Source organism: Stenella coeruleoalba (genome assembly GCF_951394435.1).
Source record: "Stenella coeruleoalba genome assembly, chromosome: 19".
NCBI classification, from domain to species: domain Eukaryota; kingdom Metazoa; phylum Chordata; class Mammalia; order Artiodactyla; family Delphinidae; genus Stenella; species Stenella coeruleoalba.
Window position 1 is genome coordinate 47,383,664 of NC_137165.1, and position 19,995 is coordinate 47,403,658.

Genomic DNA, 19,995 nt, shown 5'->3' on the forward strand with positions numbered 1-19,995 from the left:
GAAGGTTTCTCAGGTTTTCTCCATGAAGGACAGGTTTTAAGAGTTTTTTTGTTTGCTTTGGGGTTTTGGGGGTTTTTTTGGCTGTGCTGTGCAGCTGATGGGATCTTAGTTCCCTGACCAGGGATCAAACCCACACCCTCGGCAGTGAAAACGCAGAGTCCTAACCACTGGACCACCAGGGAATTCCCCAGTTTTTAAGTTTGCAAAAAAGAAAGACTGAAGTAAAATTCCTGGTCTTTGTCTATTGGCTGAATTTCCCTGTGGCTGCCTCTTGCTGAAGGTGGGACAAACGGTGACAGCCTGCGGTCTCCCTGGCAGCTGGGCCTTGAGGAAGGAGAAAAGAAATAGCTGCTTGCTGAATAGGCCCTGTCAGAGAAACAGAGCAGCTCATTCACTGCAGGAAAAACAGGACCTCAAAGCTCTGGGGCCTGACCGTGAACCATGCAAAAAGTGGTTCCTTTTCCACAAAGATCGCTCACAAGATGCACAATGCACCCGATTCCCAGGGCACCTGGTGCGGTGAGAGGTGTGTCTTCAACACCCCATGGTTTGGGAGATTGTCATCACCCGCAGGGCTGAGCCCAGGAACCCAGGGTGCTTCCAGGAGCTTAGACCTAGATCTGAATGGGCTGAAAGGTCACCAATGTAAGATATATGGCTAAGAGGGAAGACACAAGCCAACACTGAGTCACTTTGAACCTTCAGATCCGGGCTTTTCAACCTCAGCACTATCGACATTTTGGACAAGATCTTTATTGACATTTGGACAAGATTCTTTATTGCGGGGGGTCTGTTCTGTGCATTATAGTACATTCAGCAGGATTCCTGACGTCTACCCACTCAGATGCCAGTAGCGTCCCTTTCCCCAAGATGCAACAACCCCGAATGTTTCCAGATTGTCAAACATCCCCTTGGGGGTTGCAAAATCACCTTTGATTGAGAAACACTGCTTTAGATAAAAATTCACCTTAGACTTGTTAAATTTTTTTGCAATTACCTGAAATCTACCTCAAAAGTCTAAATGACCCAATTTCAACACCAGTATTTGAACCCCACTGAATGCAACAGAAAGCAAATCAAGGAGGCAATTAATTACATACTGCCTAACTTGCTGCTTCCTTGTAGCTCCAGTTGCATTTGGCTGTTGGCTTTCCTTCCTCTCCACTGTTTGAATTGTTGCTGTGCAGAGCAAAAACAGCTTCAGCTCCACCTCAGAGCTGGCCGCATTTCAGCAACGGCTGGGAGGACTCTCATGGGGCTTTCCAAGCTTAATTAGTTCATATTTGTCAAGTTCCTTAGGAAGCTCAGGCCAGGATGCTATGGGAAGTCCAAGTTACTGGGATTCTCGCCACACTCTTTAAAAGAACATTCCCACATAAAAAGGCTGGGGTAAGCCAGAAAAGAGCTCATAGGAGCGTGTGTGTGAATAGTGAAGGCGTCCTTGGGAAGTGCATTTGAGACCATAAAGAAAGAGAGTAATACTTTCCAACTTTCTGGCCCTCCTCCTATTCTCTAGAGCAGGAAATTATTTAAAGTATTTCCTGAACAGCTGAAGTATGTTAGAAACCTGCTAGCATTCTCTACATTATCTCCAGGAAATAGACCCCGAAGAATTTCTTTGCAACAAGAAACTATTTGGGCTCTGTTGCTCATTTCCACCTGAATGGGATGGATACTCTCATTCTGGGAACTGGAGATAGCAATCTTGTTAGATCATTTTGATGTCATACTCAGTGTCCGAAAGAACATTCCCTGAAAGAGAACTCTCTTAGCGTGTGTGTGTGTGTGTGTGTGTGTGTGTGCGCGCGCGCGCGTGTGCGTACGTGTGTGTGGAGACAGAGAGAAACTTTCTTTGCCAGGTAATTTAGCATCATCAGTAATAGCTTGCTAGTTATCTAGTTACCCCCACTTAATCTCCAGGGTGGGGTAAGAATGAGGTCAACCTCTTCTGTTTTAGGCAGAATTCTAGAATGTGCAACAAAAGGAAACTGATTAGTCCCATCCCACCTCTAGAGATTTGCTCTCTCCAAGGCTTGAGCCCATAAATCTCTCAGGGTGGGGGTCCACAGGCATCCTGCCCCCCAAGCCAAGTTTAAGCCTCCCAAGCAAATCGATGTTGGGATGTTGGTGAGGTCACGGGACGGAGAGCCATCTGGGAGCCAGCTGTGACTTTGGCTAGCAAATTCCCCCAGCCTCCTAGGAGAAGGGCAAGCATGATTACCCCAGCAGAAATACCAGGGGGAAATGGCAGTCGTTACATCCAGAGCAAAGCACAAGGCCTAGAAAGAAAGCCAATTTCTGAAGAGAATGACAGATCTGATTATGCTGGTGAAGGCCAGGCAAGTTCCCTGCTTCCTTAAGAACAGTTAGGAACCACTCCCCCTGCGGCAGCCGTGCTCAGGATCCAACCCTGGGAAGTGTGTGATTTGCCTCTCGGAGACCTGGCAGCAGGATGGGGAGCCAAACAGTATTTTTGTTGCCGCCCGCCCTCTGGGGCCTCCAGGGAAGCCAAACTTGAGGCCAAAGAGAGAAATACAAACCCCTGCCATCTTCTCTTGCCGGGGACAAAGGCACCACATTCTTCGTGTGCTTCATCATGCTTTTGGAATGAATGTCCACCAAATGCCATCTTTTAGGGACAGCAGTTAAAACTCCCGTTCAACCTGAGCTCTTCAGTCAAATTACAGCTAAATTCTTGGCCTGAGGTCTTAAAGGACTGCGTGAAGCGGGCTCAGATGGTGACGTTCAAGAAAATAAAGCACGCCTCAAATGTGTAGAAAATAAATTGGAAAGATCTACACCTGAAGTTTCTAATATTTTGAAGGTGGCTACACCTTTAAGAACCTAATTTTCATCAGCCTATGAGCCCCTTTCTCAGAAAAGCTCATACTCATGTATCTAACAGTAAACTTTGCATACGATTTCAGGGGTTCATGGGCCCCTTAAGGTGTATCCTGGATCTCAGGTTATTCACATTAAAAATTTCTCTCTCTACAATCTACTATGTATAAAACAAATAAGCTACAAGGCTATATTGTAGAGCACAGGGAATATAGCCAATATTTTATAATAACTATAAATGGAGTATAATCTATAAAAATTTTGAATCACTATTGTACAATTAGTTGTACACCTGAAACTAATATTGTAAATCAACTGTACCTCAATTTAAAAAATCCAATACTGTTCACGTGTTTAAGTAAATGCCTTGTGGTTATATTTTTTCCTTGTTTTCTTTTTTAATAAAGTTTAAAATAACTTAAAAAAAAGAATTCCTATCTATGAAAAAATATACAATCCAATGGTGGGACTTTAGGCTATTTTAATCTTTGTGGTGTTGTATTTTTTAAATTTTCCAAAATTAGCATTAGTTTTGTAACTAGGACAAGTTATTTTACAAAGTTACCAAAAAGAAAGAAAAGAAAGAAGTTTCATATTCACTAAGTTAATGTTTCCTTGGAATGACAGACATTGGCTGAGAAGATGGTCAAAAATGTAGTGGGGGGATACTCACTGGTCACCTAAAAGTTTGGTCCAAGCCAAAGAGTTTGAAAAGGTCTTCTCATTTCTACGTGTTTTCCCACATTTCTCCTGTTGTCCAACAGTTTTGCTAAAAAAATCATATGTGTCTTTCGTAGCTACAATCAGAACAGCCTTCTGATCCTTAGATATCTATATTATCCTTCAACTTTTCATTCATTTTGAATGAATTCAAAGTTTCTGATTCATCCAATCCTTTCTCAAGTTCCCTTGTTTTTGTGGCTAAGCTTCCAATATCTCTACCTGAACCTGTTTTCTAAACATCCAACCTTTTTCAGAGCAGAAAATACAGCTTTGTTTGGCTGTCTCACTGTGAAATGTTTGCTCACTTAAGGAAGTTTATATCACTCTTAAGTAAAGGCCAATTTGTTGTCTATAGTGACAAGTTTCTAAGCAAACCATTACCAAGCTGGCTTGGGTGGCTCAGATGGGGCTGTTCTCATGGCTGGTGCCCCAAATAAACTGCTCAACAGAATTCAGAGAAAGGGGAATGGGGGCGGGGCACAGGAAGAGAACTCAGAGCTCTTGCAGGGTTTAGCTGCAAAGGCCATCCCAGAAAAAGCTGGTGAGCCTTGGGCCAGTTCCAGTTTGGAAAGCTCTGGCAAGCCTGTAACAAAACTAAAGGCTGACAGAACATCCAACGTTGGGATAGACTCCTACCATTGAGTACAGAAACAAGCCATGTAAAGTCTCATGTTGATGTATATCTGTGACTGATTAAAGGGGGAAAAAAAGGGAGAGTAATAACAAACTTAGTCTAGGAGATAAAATGTGCCAAAATAGAGGCCTGTGGAAGAACTGAAGGAAAACTTTGCTGTTAAAAGGTTGGGAATAGCTGTTCTATGACTATGATACTTAGCTAGGATATTAATACTATATAGTAATTAGTACCTGTACTACTTTAATAGCCCAAAGGTCACTCACTCACTAAAATACAGTAGAGACAGATTTTGAACTCAGGCTGATCTGGCTCCTAATTACTAGTCCATTCCATAGCACTACCTCTCCAAACTAGGACAGGGAAAGACATTTTTGATTGTGAAAAGCGTGGGGGGAATGAACAAACTGATCAGTTTAAGAGGGTTTGGTGACTACAACACCTACACAGTGTTATGAAACTGTCCCAAATATTTAGGAGGAACTGGGCATTTGTGGACACCAGAATTATGCTTTCAAACTATGCCCAAAACATGCCATTTAACATACAAGTGTTCAAAATTAAATTGCTCTTCTGCCCTCAAAAAGCCCTACTTGATAGCTTGAGTGTTTTTTATCATCTTTATTAGCTGGGGTTAGGAAAGTTGAATCAGCGATGTAACTAAAACACTTTTCACAAACACTTTCCCTTGGGGGCGGGGAGCACCGCATGATTTGGCCAGGTTTTGTTAATCACAAATTAGGTCAACAGCCCAACCTCAAAAGAAAGAACCATTAATGACATATTTCAAGGGCTTTGCAAAATCAGCCAGCTGGGTCTTGGCAAGCTTCAGCAAGGGTGGAGGGAGGGAAGGAGTGGCCAGCTACACTTTCCTTAATGGCCTTCTGAACTTGGGGTTCTGTAGCTCACAAGGTTTCCAACTGCCCATACAAACAAAACTGAAGACTTTGCTTCCACTGCTAATGGAAAGGAACCTGCCACTTTGGTGACCACAATTTTGGTTTTAATTCTTGGTTCTGAGAAGCTCAAAAAAATAAATAAATGAATAAACAAGAGCAATTTAAGAGGCCTAATGCTGAAGCAAAAATCCTATTCAACAATGAGGATTTACTGTAACAAGAAATTATCCAGAATTTCTTTTCAGTGATGCAGCCACAGAAAGGTTGAAGAGAGGGACGGAAAAAAAATCAAACATCAGTAAGAAAAGGAATGTTTATTTCCTACCTTAATTCTAAAAATAGTTAAGTTGCTTGATACGATTTAAAGCCAAGATACAATGTAGCAATTTAAAGAATCAGGGACTTCCCTGGTGGCACAGTGGTTAAGAATCCGCCTGCCAGTGAAGGACACATGGGTTCGAGCCCTGGTCTGGGAAGATCCCACATGCCGCGGAGCAACGAAGCCCGTGAGCCACAACTACTGGGCCTGCTTTCTACAGCCCGTGAGCCACAAATACTGAGCCTGCGTGCCACAATTACTGAAGCCCGCGCACCTAGAGCCCGTGCTCCACAACAAGAGAAGCCACTGCGATGAGAAGCCCGTGCACTGCAACGAAGAGTAGCCCCCGCTCGCCACAACTAAAGAAAGCCCACGCACAGCAAAGAAGACCCAACACAGCCAAGAAAAAAAAAAAAGAATCAATACTCCGGGAAATATTTAACACTGACGTTCAATCTTCTAATGATAATGTTAACTTTTTTTTTGGCTGCGTGGCATGTGGGATCTTAACTCCCCAACCAGGGATCAAACCCACAGCCCCCTGCATTGGAAGCACATAGTGTTAACCACTGGACCACCAGGGAAGTCCCAATAACGTTAACTTTTTAAAGATTTTTGCAACAAGCAAAATAAGTGTCTGCAGTTTTTACTTTTATATTTCACTAAAATTCTGTGTTACCTTCCCACCCTTACTTACAACTAATACAAAAATCAAACAGGGCTTCCCTAGTGGTGCAGTGGTTGAGAATCTGCCTGCTAATGCAGGGGACACGGGTTCGAGCCCTGGTCTGGGAAGCTCCCACATGCCGCGGAGCAACTAGGCCCATGAGCCACAACTACTGAGCCTGCGCGTCTGGAGCCTGTGCTCCGCAACAAGAGAGGCCACGATAGTGAGAGGCCCGCGCACCGCGATAAAGAGTGGCCTCCGCTCGCCACAACTAGAGAAAGCTCTCGCACAGAAACGAAGACCCAACACAACAAAAATAAAAAAATAAAACAAAGGTCTAGTCTTAAAAAAAAATCAGTTATAGGCAAAGATCATTAAAATCTTAGACATTTAAAACTGCTAGCTTAAAAATGTAGTGCATTAATAAAAGCAATTTAGACATTTTATGAAAGAGGGAAAAATTGGTGGCTGTACAGTGTTTTATCACTTTTTAAAATCAAGCTGAATATAAAACCTCAAAAAATACCTAAGATTTTATCCAGTTAAGTTCAATAAGAACATACAAATGGCTCTCTGGATTTTAACTCCAAGGAAACTAGTATGTTAAGAATTTTATCTAAAATATGAAAATGTATTTTTAGAAATCAGCTGCCTCCCGTCCATTACTTCACTGAGTCATGCCTTTACGCTAACAAATCCAGGCCTTGTACTCTTATCAAAGTGTGTATTACACTAGTCCCTTTAAAGCCATAAAGCTCCACCTACCTTAAAGCAAAAGCCTAGGATGTCCAGGTTTACTTCCACATTTTCTCAAGTGAAAGACTTCTGGATGCAGCAACCAAGAAGGGACTTATGCTGGGGAAAGGGGAGGGAAAAAGGGGAGTGGAGCACGAGGTAGGCAGGGAAGGGAGGACAGGCTGCAGAGCCGCAGTCTGGTTACTTCTCTCCTCCTCCCCCTCCCACCCCCCCCCCCCGCTTTTATAAAATATTTATTTTTGGCTGCGTTGGGTCTTCATTGCTGCACGCAGGCTTTCTCTAGTTGCAGAGAGCAGGGGCTACCCTTCGTTGTGGTGCATGGGCTGCTCACTGCGGTGGCTTCTCTTGTTGCAGAGCACGGACTCTAGGCACATGGGCTTCGCGGGCTCTAGAGCGCAAGCTCAGTAGTTGTGGTGCACAGGCTTAGTTGCTCCGCGGCATGTGGGATCTTCCCCAACCAGGGATCGAAGCCATGTCCCCTGCATTGGCAGGCAGATTCTTAACCACTGTGCCACCAGGGAAGTCCCAGCTTTTATCTTCGGTGGTGGAAAAAGGCAGTGGAGGCTTTGCTCATCACTTTTCCACCAGTCAAAAAAGCAGCCAAAAATAAATTAAAAAAAAAAAAAGGCAGAAACTAACAGTTGTACTTTAAAGATGCATTTTCCTGAGACTTCTCGGATACTGTAGCTAACACTCCACCCCCCAACCCCTTCCTTTTCTGCTAACAGCATAGCAACTCTTTCAAGTAGTGGCTTTCACAACCCAGGCTGCACAGATGGAGCACCTGGGGATTAAATTAAAAACTTAAGTACACTATTTCAACCCCACCCCTTACCAATTAAACTTTCCCAGTTGTTGATGCCAAGGTGCAGCCTTGAAACCACTTTCAGCCTTGAAATTTCAGAGGAATGAATTCCACTTGTAGCTCCAGGAGAAATTTATGATTAAATTTAAGATTTTTATCCCATCTCCCTGGCCAGTAAGCCTTGAGAAGACATTGGCTCAGGGCTTCTGTGAAATTTTATTTGTTCTTTGGTGAAAACTTGTGAAAAAAATTTTTCTGACTGGTGTGAAATGGATGTGAAGACTGGAAGTGCCAATGGCCATTTTCACCAACCAAGAGGGGAAGCAGCCTGGAGCAAAGCCAGAATTCAGAAGTGGGCAGGAAGTTATCAATCTTGTATCCTTGATGACAAAACAAACCTTACATTAAATGATGTCTGCAACCAAAACTACACCCCTGGTTAGAGTCACATCCGTTCAATTCAGCTCCCCTTCATTTGCAGCCTTTAAGAGCTCTAAATTAGAAAGTAACACATCGGCATGGTGAAGTAAAGAAAAGGGTGGAATTTAATCTTTATTTACAGGACACTGCAAGATATGAAATTCCACAAAGAAATAAGAAACCCATTGAGAGGAGAAGCTTCATACAGTATGTACAGTTTGGAACTGTTCAAGTATAGTTTCTTTGTAAAAAGTGCTACAATGACAAACCACGTGTAAAGAGTTCTTAGTAGAGAAACAGTAAGACAAACTTCTACCAAACATAGTACACAACAAACAACTTTATGCCTCAGATGTACAATCTAAAAGTTGAAGGTCCCAGCAGTGCCATCCTGAACTTGGAATGTATACCCTTCAGAGGTAGTTTCTGGCACAACATTTTGATCTTCCTCTTCCTGGAAGTATTTAAAAACAAACAATATAATCCCATAAATATGGCACATTTCTAAGAGGTAGCTGCCTAGAAGTCTATATTTACTTTTTTCTTCTTTTATCTCAATTTATTTAGGCTAAAAACAAAAACAAAAAAAAGTTTACACATTTCTCCCACCTCTGGCAACCACCAATCTGTTCTCCATATCTATGAGCTTGTGTGTGTGTTTTTTAACATTCCACATATAAGAGAGATCTTATGGTATTTGTCTTCCTCTGTCTGACTCATTTCACTTAGCATAATGCCTATAAGGTATTCACTCTTAAAGTCTTCATTTGTGTATTTCACCTTTAATCCTGAAACACACTTCAATATCTCAAATAGCAGAGGGAGGGATACTGAACTTGCCTGAGAGGGGAAGATTCTGAATGGGTTAAGAAATGCTACTACAACATGGATACAACTAGAGATTATCATACTAAGTGAAATAAGTCAGAAAGACAAATACTGTATATTACTTACATGTGGAATCTAAACTACAACACAAATGAACCTATCTGTGAAACAGAATCACAGACATCAAGAACAGACTGGCGGTTGCCAAGAGGGAGGGGGATAGGGGAAGGATGGAGTGAGAGGCTGGCGTTAAATGTAAGCTATTATACATAGAATGGATAAACAAGTTCTTACTGTACAGCACAGAGAACTATAGTCAATATCCTATGATAAACCATAGTGGAAAATAATATATACAAAAAAGAATATATATGTATGTATAACTGAATCACTTTGCTGTACAGCAATAATTAACACAACATTGTAAATCAACAATACTTCAATAAAAAATTATAATACTAAAAGAAAAAAATTTTTAAAGAAAGTTTCTACAATTAACAGAAAAATAGAGATTTTTTTAACCTGTCACTTTGCAGTAGGCAAGAGCAAAACGGATTAGGCCAGAGAATGGCTGTGGGGTCGGCCTACTTCTCCAACTCCTACACAAACTTAGTCTCAAGATTCCAAGATTCATGGGACTTCCCTGGTAGCACAGTGGTTAAGACTCCGCGATCCCAGTGCAGGGGGCCCAGGTTCGATCCCTGGTCAGGGAACTGGAGCCCACAAGCATGCCGCAACTAAGACCCAGCACAACCAAATAAATAAATTAAACAACAACAACAAAAAAGATATTCTAAGATTCGTGAGGCTTTTCATTCGAAAGTAAATTGGTGACTTTTTAATATCTCAAGTTACAAAGATGGTATTATCATCAAGCCAAACATTAAAGGTGCAAATATGTATGTCATCTCCTACTTACACTAATATTTTACTGTATTTATCAGGGCTCATTAAAGAAGTATGAGGAAAAAAAAATCTTACGGGCTTAATCCTAAGTGTGTATTTTCCCAGTGCTTATTAACATTACCAGCTTACTCACCTCCACAGAGAAATACTTCTCAATCAAGCTTAATGAAGCTTTGTACACAGACTCATTTTCATGGTTTTGTAGAGCTTCAATTTTGTCCAAACCTCCACATTCTTCAATCATTATACTAAGTTTCTCAGTTTCACCTAGTTTCTCAGCAGCCTAAAAAAAAATTTCCAAGTTTAGTAGCTTAAACTTTGAATGTTCTGTTTTAATGAAGAAAACAATGTCTATGTTTGACTATCAATATATATCAGACAGAAATAAACACAACAGTTCCTTCCATAATCCTATGAGATAAAACTATCTCCATTTTTATCTACATTTTACATTTTTTAAAAATTCAAGGGAATCAGACCTGTACTTGCTCTTAGCAACTACTTCTGTAGCCTTCAGCCACAACGATCATAGTATAGTTCTCAATCTTTTCTGTGCATCAAAATCACCTCGGCAACTTTAAAAATGACGGTATATCCAGGTTCAATTGGTCTGTGATGGGAATTGGAAACTACTAGTGTAAAAGCACCCCAGATAATCCCAAAATGTATGTAGTCAAGGAAGAGAACCATTGTCCAAGAGTAAAGAGGGCCTACGGTATGTAAAAACAAATTCCCTGGACTAGATTATTTGATGATATCAAGAACCTATTAGGTGTAAGAATGACATTGTGGCTAAATATGTTTTAAAGTTCTCAACTTTTAGAAGAAACATAAATTTTTAAAAATGAAATTACTTACTTGCTTCAAAATAAAATTTTAGGGCTTCCCTGGTGGCGCAGCGGTTAAGAATCTGCCTGCCAACGCAGGGGACATGGGTTTAAGCCCTGGTCTGGGAAGATCCCACATGCCGTGCAGCAGCTAAGCCCGTGCACAACTGCTGAGCCTACGCTCTAGAGCCCGTGAGCAACAACTACTGAGCCCACATGCCACAACTACTGAAGCCCATGTGCCTAGAGCCTGTGCCCCACAACGAGAAGCCACCGCAATGAGATGCCCGCGCGCACCGCAACGAAGAGTAGCCCCCACTCGCCGCAACTAGAGAAAGCCCGCACGCAGCAACGAAGACCCAATGCAGCCAAAAATAAATTAATTAATTTTAAAAAAATAAAATTTTAGGTAAGGTGAGTAGAAAAAGAGGCCAAATGTTGACAATTATTTATGCTAGGTGATGGATACACTAGGGATCATTATTCTAAACTCAACTTTGATATGTACAAATTTCCATAATCTGAAGTTTAAAGTTGTTGAGTAAGACCTACCTACCACCAAGCACTATGACAAGTGCCCTGTGCTAGCATGCTTGGATCAATTAGGAACGGAACCAGAAGAAAAATATAATTAACTAGGTCATTCAAATTTAATTTCACCAAAATTCAGTATGAAACTGGGGAATTAAGAACTCTTGACAAAATAAATAGGTATGAATAGTGTCCACATATGTACCTGACCTCAATTCAGGTGACATCATTCACCTGTCATCTCCTTTATCTCTCTTACAATCCGTTGTCACACCTTTTATCAAGAGTGTGGCCCCCATAAATGTCTCTCTGATTCTGTGGCCCCCTGAGTAAGCTCAGCTGCCCCCACCCCAGTCACCTTCATAGCAAACCAATTATCAAGTCCAAATTCAAACACATGCCACCTTCTTAAGACTTACCTGAAAGATATTTGAGATGGCATCCAGAATAACCAGAATAATTTTAGTGTCTTTCGCAGTTAGGAGGTTCATCAACGGTTCTATTATGCCACAATGAACAAGGTATACAATCTGCTCAACTGTTCCGCCGCTTGTGTAGTTGGTCACAGCCCATACAGCTTCCTTTTGTGTCTTAAAGTCGGCCTAATTAACATAAGGAAACAGGTTTATTTCAGAATGGTCATAAAAATAAGATTCCAAAAGTACTGTTTTAGAAAAACGGTGACTAAAACTACCAACTGGTTCTATCCAAGCTTAAGTAAAAGAAATGACTATTATTTAGCAAAAGCAGTTAAGTACAACTTTACATTAGTACATTAAGAATCTACCAAGTGCCTGTCCATAAACACTAACAATCCCTTATTAAGTCCTAAGACTTCATTACCTTAGAGAGAACGCCAACAAGGAATGGAACTAATCCATGATTTACAACTTGCTGTATCTGGTCCTGGCGGCCAGCCGTGATGTTTGACATTGTCCACGTAGCTTCCTTCTGAATATTAGTTTTGGAGTTCGTAAGCAGGCTGGGAAAGATGGCAAGTGCTCCTGCATCTATTACAACCTGAGTCTGTTCATCTGTCCCAGTGACAATATTCCCTATGGCTCTTAGCGCGGGAGTCTGAAAAGGAAAAAAATGTTGACGCTGGCGGTTATCCTTTATCTTTTCCAGCACTGCTCAAAATCTCTATACCCTAAAAGTTTTGACAAGTAAGAAGCTCATTATATGGCCTAAAATAGACAATATGTCAATATTAGTACCAATTGATTATGCTCCTTAGAGTTTATATTCTCACCTGAAAGTTAACTTACCACAATTGGCAATTCAGTAGCTCCTAAAAGCTTCACAAGTTGGGGTACAACCCCAGTTTTCACAACCATTTCAATCCGTTCATTTGGACCATCGGTAAGGTAGGAAATAGCCCAGCAGGTATCAGCTAAAACTTCTGGATCATCGTGATGCAGGAGACGAACTAAAGTAGGAAGAATTTGCTCAACAGCATCTAAGGGGGGTGCAGGATTCTTGTTGCGACAAAGATTTGAAAGTGTCCAGGTAAGATTACGTAAGTAACCACACTAGGGGAAAAGAAAAATGCAATGAAGTGCTCTGTTTTTTGAGAAGGTGGGAAAATTAGAATCAATGAATAACTTGATGTATGTTAAGTAACTTACCGCTAAAGATGACAAATCAGGAACCGCCAAAAGTGCCAACAGCGGGTCAACTGCACCATACTTGATAACCAAGTCTCGGAAAACTGAGCCATCACCTTTAAAAAAAAAAAAAAAAAGGCAAAAGTTAACCGTAACTGCTTGTTTAGCACCATCAATTTCAGTGACTGAGTGCACCAGTGTCTTGAAGCAAAGAAAACACTCTCAGAAATTCCTTAAATTAGATGCCACTTCCACCCCTTATATGCACTGGAAGCAAGTAAGTTCAAAACCCAACACAGACGTCACTATTACTTATGACAAGGCACTTCTACTAACCTCAGTATGACTGAAGACACTCAGTCAAAAGAATCTTAAATCCAAGTACCTGCAATGTTTCCTAGAGCCCATACAGCTTGTTCACTGATGTGAGTGTGGGGAGATGCCAACAGAGAAATGAATGCTGGGATAGCACCTCCATCTACCACAGCCTTTGTCTGTTCTGATGTCCCGGAAGCAATGTTAGTGAGGGCCCAAGCAGATTCAAACTGAATGGGACTACAATCAGTTCTGCCCAAGAAGGACACAAATTTTGGAATCAAACCAGCCCGGATTATGCTGTCTATAGGGGGCTGTTTTTCCCTGGAAAGCAGCTTCCTAAGGGTAAGCAAAAAGAGAAACAAAAATTGAAGGTGATTATCAAAACACATTCATATAAAAAAACAATTTAAAATGCAACTCAAGAGTTTAGAACTTTAAACAACCTTTTACAGTAAAGCACTAAATGCTGAGACATTCTGGAATTTAAGAGGAGCTGAGCAGACTGGCTGCATGGCGCTACCATAAGTTGCGTCGTAAACTACTTTTTTCCAAAACTGAGATATTACCAATAATGTAGAACCTTCTCTCTGCATCTCTGCAGAAATCTACTTTAGATCTTATCACTTTTTAAAAACTTTGACAATCTGATAGCATTGCACTCTCATTGTTAATTTGCATTTCTCTGACCACTAATGAAGCTAAACATCTTTTCCATGATCATTTGTCAACTGGATTTGCTTTTCCCCACACTGTCAAGCTACAGAAATTATTAATCCTTTCTATTATGGATATCACAAATATTTGTGTATGGTGGAAGATAAGAGTCTACATATATTTATTTCCTAAATGGATGGACCATTCTAAATAAATGGGATAGCACCTCCTTCCCATTAGCTATTAGGGATAGCTAATCCCACTTCCTGAATAATTCCTCCTTTCCCTGACAGACTTGAAATGCCACTCCGACAAAAACTTTGTAATTTTGTTAAAAAGTACATCAAAAGGTTAACAGTGATTATCACTAGAGGTAGATGGAATTTAGGCAATTACAGAAAATTTTACATCCTCCTAAGGGAAGATTCTAATGAAAATAGGCCTAGGCCTGGCTTAAACTTTACTTTACCCACACCACCTGCTCATCACTTTCCCACCAAAAAATGTAAAAAGGCTGATTTCTTAGGTTACCCATGCTATAGCAGACAAGGCTTACCTAGCAGCTTGAGTAGCTTGGAGCTGGCTTTCCAAATTGTTGCTATTTATGCCTTTGACAATGTCATCAACAGACCAATTTACAGTGCCCTACAAGAAAATGGAATTAATTTTGCAAATTATCATTTTCAAGATTAAATATAGGACTTCCCTGGTGGCGTAGCAGTTAAGAATCCACCTGCCAATGCAGGGGACACGGGTTCAAGCCCTGGTTCGGGAAGATCCCACATGCCGCGAAGCAACTAAGCCTGTGCACCACAACTACTGAGCCTGTGCTCTAGAGCCCGTGAGCCACAACTACTGAGCCTGTGTGCCACAACTACTGAAGTCCACGCGCCTAGAGCCCGTGCTCCACAACAAGAGAAGCCATTGCAGTGAAAAGTCCGAGCACCGCTAATGAAGGGTAGCCCCTGTTCACTGCAACCACAGAAAAGCCCATGTGTAGCAACGAAGACCCAACGCAGCCAAAAATAAAGTAAATAAAATAAAATAAATTTATTTAAAAAAAAGGATTAAATACAAACAATAAAATCCCAACCCTAAGTTTATAATCAGTTACTAAGAGTTTAGCCCTACATTAAAATTTGCCTGTTAATGAAATATTCATTTTTAATATGTAGAACAATTCTCAAACTTGGTGTCATGATTAAACAAAGTCTCAAGTAATGGAGTATCCCAGCATTTAGTCACTAGATAAAGTAGCTGTGAACAACTTTAAAAAAATGAATTAGAGCACTGTGAAGGTTATTCCTACCTTAGTCTAAATCACTTGTATTTAGATATGCTGGGATTTTTCATATCTAAGTTTGTTATCTATTCATTTCCATAGTAGTGTTACAAATATAAATGTATAGGTTGTGATCATAGGTTTGAGTTAACTGTAGCATTGCTTTGAGAACCAATGCTACAGTTAGCTCAAAAAGACAGTGTCCCTTTCTCCCTATAGGCTTACAACTTAACAAGGAAAATGTGACAAGCAACCAACCATATAATAAATGGCTATATGTATAACACTATATATATATATATATATATGGTGTTATATGTATATAGGGTTATACAGAATTTACTCTCCTTTTTTGGTGCAGAATGGGGTGCTACAGGAATTCTGAGAAGGGAGCATTTTTCCTGTTAGGCTAACCAAAGAGTGCTATAAGGAGAAGATGAGATTTGAGTATAAAACTCGAGAAATAGCGCATAGGTGGAATTCAATTAAAAAAAAAACTGATAAAATACGGAGCGCTAAAGTAAAGCATAACATGAAAAAAAGTAGGAAAGTGCCCAATATCTTTGAAAGATGAAATACATAAATTTGAAAATCTAAGATGGGTCTAATTTACAAAAAACCTTCAAAAAATAAGGATTTAAAACCATAAAGTTTCTAAGATGTTTAAAGCAGAATTTTAAGAAAATTTTTAGGTAAGTAGTATGTGGCACAGAATGAAGGGAAAGATAAAATTAGGAGACTACTGAAAGTATTTCAGTACTGAGGAAAAAGACCTGAATAAAGCTGGTGACAAGTATAAAAAATAGAGAAGGAAGGAAGGAAGGAAGGAAGGGAAAGAGAAAGAGAAAGAAAGAGGTAGAAATAAGATGGTTCTGGACATGATTAACTTTCAATTAACAGTTAAATGGCCAGGTCAAGGTATGAGCTGGCAACTGAAAATGCAGGGAAACTTGAAGGGAGATCAGAGCTACAGACAACCTTAGGATCAGCTTCAGTAGATTTCGAAGGGTGGGCAGGAAAAAGACAACCCATCAGAATTACTGCCGGGGAGCACACAAAAACAGATCTTCACATTTGATAGTTAAAACCACAAAGCTAGGAATGTTAATTTAAATTTCTAAGAAAAGCCCCATATTGATTTTTCTGGGTTTACCGTAATTCATAAGCTAAAATATCCTTACCTGGTTGTTGCGGTTTTCCTGCAGTGGAGAAGCAGCATCATCTGGAAAAGAGCTGACATTTCTCCTTTTCAGCATCTGGTCATCCTTCTTAGCTTTCCTGAGCTCCACATTAACTTCTATTCGGCGCCGCCTCATTTCCTTGAGAAAAGACAACATATTATCTCACCTATTACAATCAGTTTTTGTTGCCAAGTGAGGGTACTTTTTCAAATTCGCTCAAAATTTTGACCCCCTTTCCAAATATATTCCCGTTTAAAAAACATCATAGGAAAGCAACAGAAGGTACTCACTGTACTGTCTTTCCCCTTGTTCTTGAATCTGTTAAGGCGGGCAGCTGGTGAATTAGCATTCTCATTGGTGGACATGGTTATGAGACAAAGGGAGAAAGCTGTAAGATGAGGGAGAGAAAAAAATTTCCCTTTTATCATTTTGTTGTGCAATAAGATGAGCATTAATGGAATTATCAAACACATATTGAGTCTACATTTCCATATGAGAGGAAGAACTTCCTTTTTCAGCACTATTAAACAGCTTTGGCCAAATGATCTTCGGCCCCTCCCCTCTGAAGGGCTGATAACTTCCTGGAGCAGTACTGTCCACCAGAAATATAATGCAGGCTGCATAAATTTAAGTTTCCTAGTAGCCACATTTTTAAAAAAGCAAAAAGGAACAAAATGAAATTAACTTCAATAACATATTTTACTTAACCCAACATATATTTTCTCATTTCAACACGTTACATCAAAAAATTACTGAGATATTTTACATTCTTTTTTCTTCGAGATCTTGCAGGGACTTTAAGCTTACAGCATAACTCAATTCAGACTAGCCACATGCGTTTGGGGACTACCACACCGGACAGTGTGCCTCTAAACTCTATATGGGATCTATAAATAGTTAATTGAAGACAAAGTAGGGGAAATGAGGTTACAGTTAAAATCTATGTCTTAGGGGCCATAAATTCCGATCCTCTGGAGCCTCTACTGTCTTTAAAAGGCCCAAACAGGTACATTCTCCACGTCTGAAAATTTTTTTAAAATCGGATTCATCATTACATTGTGGAGTCTTTCATAAAATTTCCTGCCCACCCACCCTGAACACCTGCGACGCAGTTCTGCATCTTCAGCATCTCGCATACATTTTCATTTCCAGAAATTCTGAGCGAATCCACTAAACTAGGCTGATTATCAGCTGTGCTTCACTCAAACTCAGCTACTTAAGAGCATTCTCCAAGAGAGCACAAAAGTAAGTCTTCCTTACAAGTGGCTATCTTTAATTCCATTCTGTTCTTTTACGAAATTGTGACACAACCAAACCTGGGCCTACGTGTTAAGAGACAGAACTTGCAACTGCCACCTCCATCTCCAGTCCCTTCCCCTGCCCCACGCCCCCAGCCCCGACCCCATTTCGGGGAAGCAGCAGCGGGAACGGGCGGAGGAGGAGCCAGAGGCGCTGGGCCCCCTACCGAGGCTTTCCTCCTCGGGCCTCACTCTGATTCTCTCTCAAAGACAATCGCGGCTGTTCGGAGGGCCTCGAGACCTACAGCCAAGCATCGTGCAACGCCCGTCTCGCCAACGAACTACGCCCCCGAGGCCTCGTTAACCAGAGAGGCCAAAGCCAGGCCCGGCACCTACCCCGGGCCTCCCCTCCCGCCGCCTGCAATCCGAGCGCGGCCTTGCGGGCCAGCCGTTGCCGCTCGGGCCGGGCTGCGGCCTCAGTTCGTACCTACACAGCCGGCTCAAGCTTCCACAGAAGGCGGTGCGGGGCGCACAGGCTGCGGATCGACCGCGCTCAAGACGTCCACCACGGTCAGCCAGAGGACGGTGTGGCTCGAGCAGCCGGCCGGCGCGATTTAAATTTCCCGGTGGCCCCGCATTCCGATTGGCTGGTTCGAGCTTACGCTATGCGCCCATTGGTGGATTTGAAAAACACGTTGGGGCGGGGGTCAGAGGGCCCCGAAGAAGAGAGGATAGCATCGCGAGATAAGGGAGAGGCCGGGCTATCCCAGAGCGCCTTGCAGTTCGGAGGAGAAAGACTCCAGATCCCGGCATGCAGCGCGAAGGGCCAGTTCCCAGTCAGCCATGGCTGGAGCGTTGGCTTTTAGCAGTGGGTTTATGCCTGTATGGTGGATGGTAGTTTCCCTGGATGTTTGCCTTAAACAAGTACCACAAATGATTCCCAAAATAATTCTCTTTCAAAATCTTGATATAGAAATATATTGCTATGCATTTTTCCCCTGATAGGACTCAGAAGGAACTTGGCCGGGGTTTCTGGCCATCAAGGAGGGGAGGGGTAAGGCAGATATGTGCTGCATTTTTTAGGTGGTGTTGATGTTGTTGTTTAACTTGCGTCATGCAAAAGACTGCATAGAAGGCATAAATATGGTAACAAAAGATTTATTATGCCTGTTTCTCCAGTCTTATTTTTAATAATTTCAAATACAGTAGAGCTGCAAATCTTTATCCATATTTGCCAAATGTTAACATCTGCCACATTTACTATTTCTTTCTCTATGTAAATATATATACACACGGCTTTTACATATTACTTTTTGAACCATTTGAGAGCAAGTCTGAGAAATCATGTCCCTTTACCCCTAAATATTTCGGCTTATATCTTGTAAGAATTCTATTATATAACCACACCACAATCATCAAATTCAAGACAACTGAACTTTGATGCGATTACTTATTTATAGCCTGTGTTCAAATTTTGTCAATTGTTATAGTAATGATCTATGCTATATTTTATACATTTCTGAATAAAATGTTTGTATTTTCTTGTACTTTTTAAAAAAGCATCAATGATGGTTATCAGAACCTCAGGATTATGGGCCACTTTGTTGTCTTTTTGCAACTTTTCTGTATTCTGAAAAGGGTATTTTTAAGAAAAGCTGTATTGGCTTATTTTTTACTATAGATAAATTCAAACAATTATCTTCATCCCTTCTCGCAGGCACTTTTGCCAGCCTCACTCATTGTGTAGCAGCTATGAGAGTCATAGGAGGTTGATTCTACTCCCACCTAACCAATCAGCACAATCCTATCTCCCTAAATGCAAAAATGTGGAAGGATTTCACCTCCAAACCAGTCACTACAAGGCATTCTCTTGGCTATTGTGAATGGTTCTGGGGAAGTCATGTGACCTAAATTCATCCAGTTGGGAAGCCTGTGCCTTTTGTTTAATGATTAGAGGTTGGAAAGCAGGCTCTGTTCTTCTGAACGGAGAGATGTGAGTCCTAGAAATCTGAATTAGACAGTTGTAGAGAAACCAGGATCAACAGCCTGCCTTACCTCAGAAAGCTGCTTATATGACTTTGAAATTACATCATCCAATACATTTCCTTTGTTGTTTAAGCTCGTTAAATTGGGTTTTCTTTTTTTTTTTTAATTTAGTTTTTGGCTGCGTTGGGTCTTTGTTGCTGTGCGTGGGCTTTCTCTAGTTGCGGCTAGGGGGGCTACTCTTTGTTGCGGTGCGCAGGCTTCTCTTGTTGCAGAGCACGGGCTGTAGGCGCGCGGGCTTAGTAGTTGTGGCGCACGGGCTTAGTTGTTCTGCAGCATGTGGGATCTTCCCGGAGGAGGGTTCGAACCCATGTCCCCTGCGTTGGCACGTGGATTCTTAGCGGTTGGATTCTTAACACTGCGCCACCAGGGAATCCCCAATTTGGGTTTTCTTTTGCTTGCAAGTATTGGGTACTATGTGCCCAGAATTGTTATAAGTGTTTTACCTTTATGAATACATTTAATCTTCACAACTCTGTGAGGTAGTATTATTACTTGTTCCATTTCACAGAAGAG

The 19,995-nt window shown here is 41.2% G+C and overlaps 1 protein-coding gene across 2 annotated transcripts; it reads right to left on the reverse strand.

Annotated features, from left to right (window-relative positions):
* Nucleotides 1-8,166: 8,166 nt before the first annotated feature.
* On the reverse strand, nucleotides 8,167-18,090 carry KPNA2 (karyopherin subunit alpha 2). 2 transcript variants are annotated; one of them, XM_079905505.1, is made up of 11 exons: nucleotides 17,924-18,090; nucleotides 16,489-16,586; nucleotides 16,199-16,336; nucleotides 14,292-14,380; nucleotides 13,149-13,417; nucleotides 12,785-12,879; nucleotides 12,425-12,688; nucleotides 12,000-12,233; nucleotides 11,576-11,758; nucleotides 9,932-10,081; nucleotides 8,167-8,518 (listed from the first exon to the last, which is right to left on the reverse strand). In XM_079905505.1, the coding sequence occupies exons 2-11, from the start codon at nucleotides 16,561-16,563 to the stop codon at nucleotides 8,426-8,428; spliced, it is 1,590 nt and encodes a 529-aa protein (XP_079761631.1). In that variant the 5' UTR covers nucleotides 16,564-16,586; nucleotides 17,924-18,090; the 3' UTR covers nucleotides 8,167-8,425. The 2 variants fall into 2 exon arrangements, with proteins under 2 accessions (XP_079761631.1, XP_079761632.1); XM_079905506.1 differs by having other exon boundaries at nucleotides 17,833-17,969.
* Nucleotides 18,091-19,995: the final 1,905 nt, after the last annotated feature.

Coding starts and splice junctions, on each gene's coding strand:
- KPNA2 (XM_079905505.1), bottom strand. CDS start 16,563: ATGTCCACCAATGAGAATGCTAATTCACCAGCTGCCCGCCTTAACAGA. Junction 12,689..12,784: donor CTGATTTGTCATCTTTAGCG/GTAAGTTACTTA, acceptor CTTTTCCCCTAG/TGTGGTTACTTACGTAATCT. Junction 12,234..12,424: donor CTACTGAATTGCCAATTGTG/GTAAGTTAACTT, acceptor TTTCCTTTTCAG/ACTCCCGCGCTAAGAGCCAT.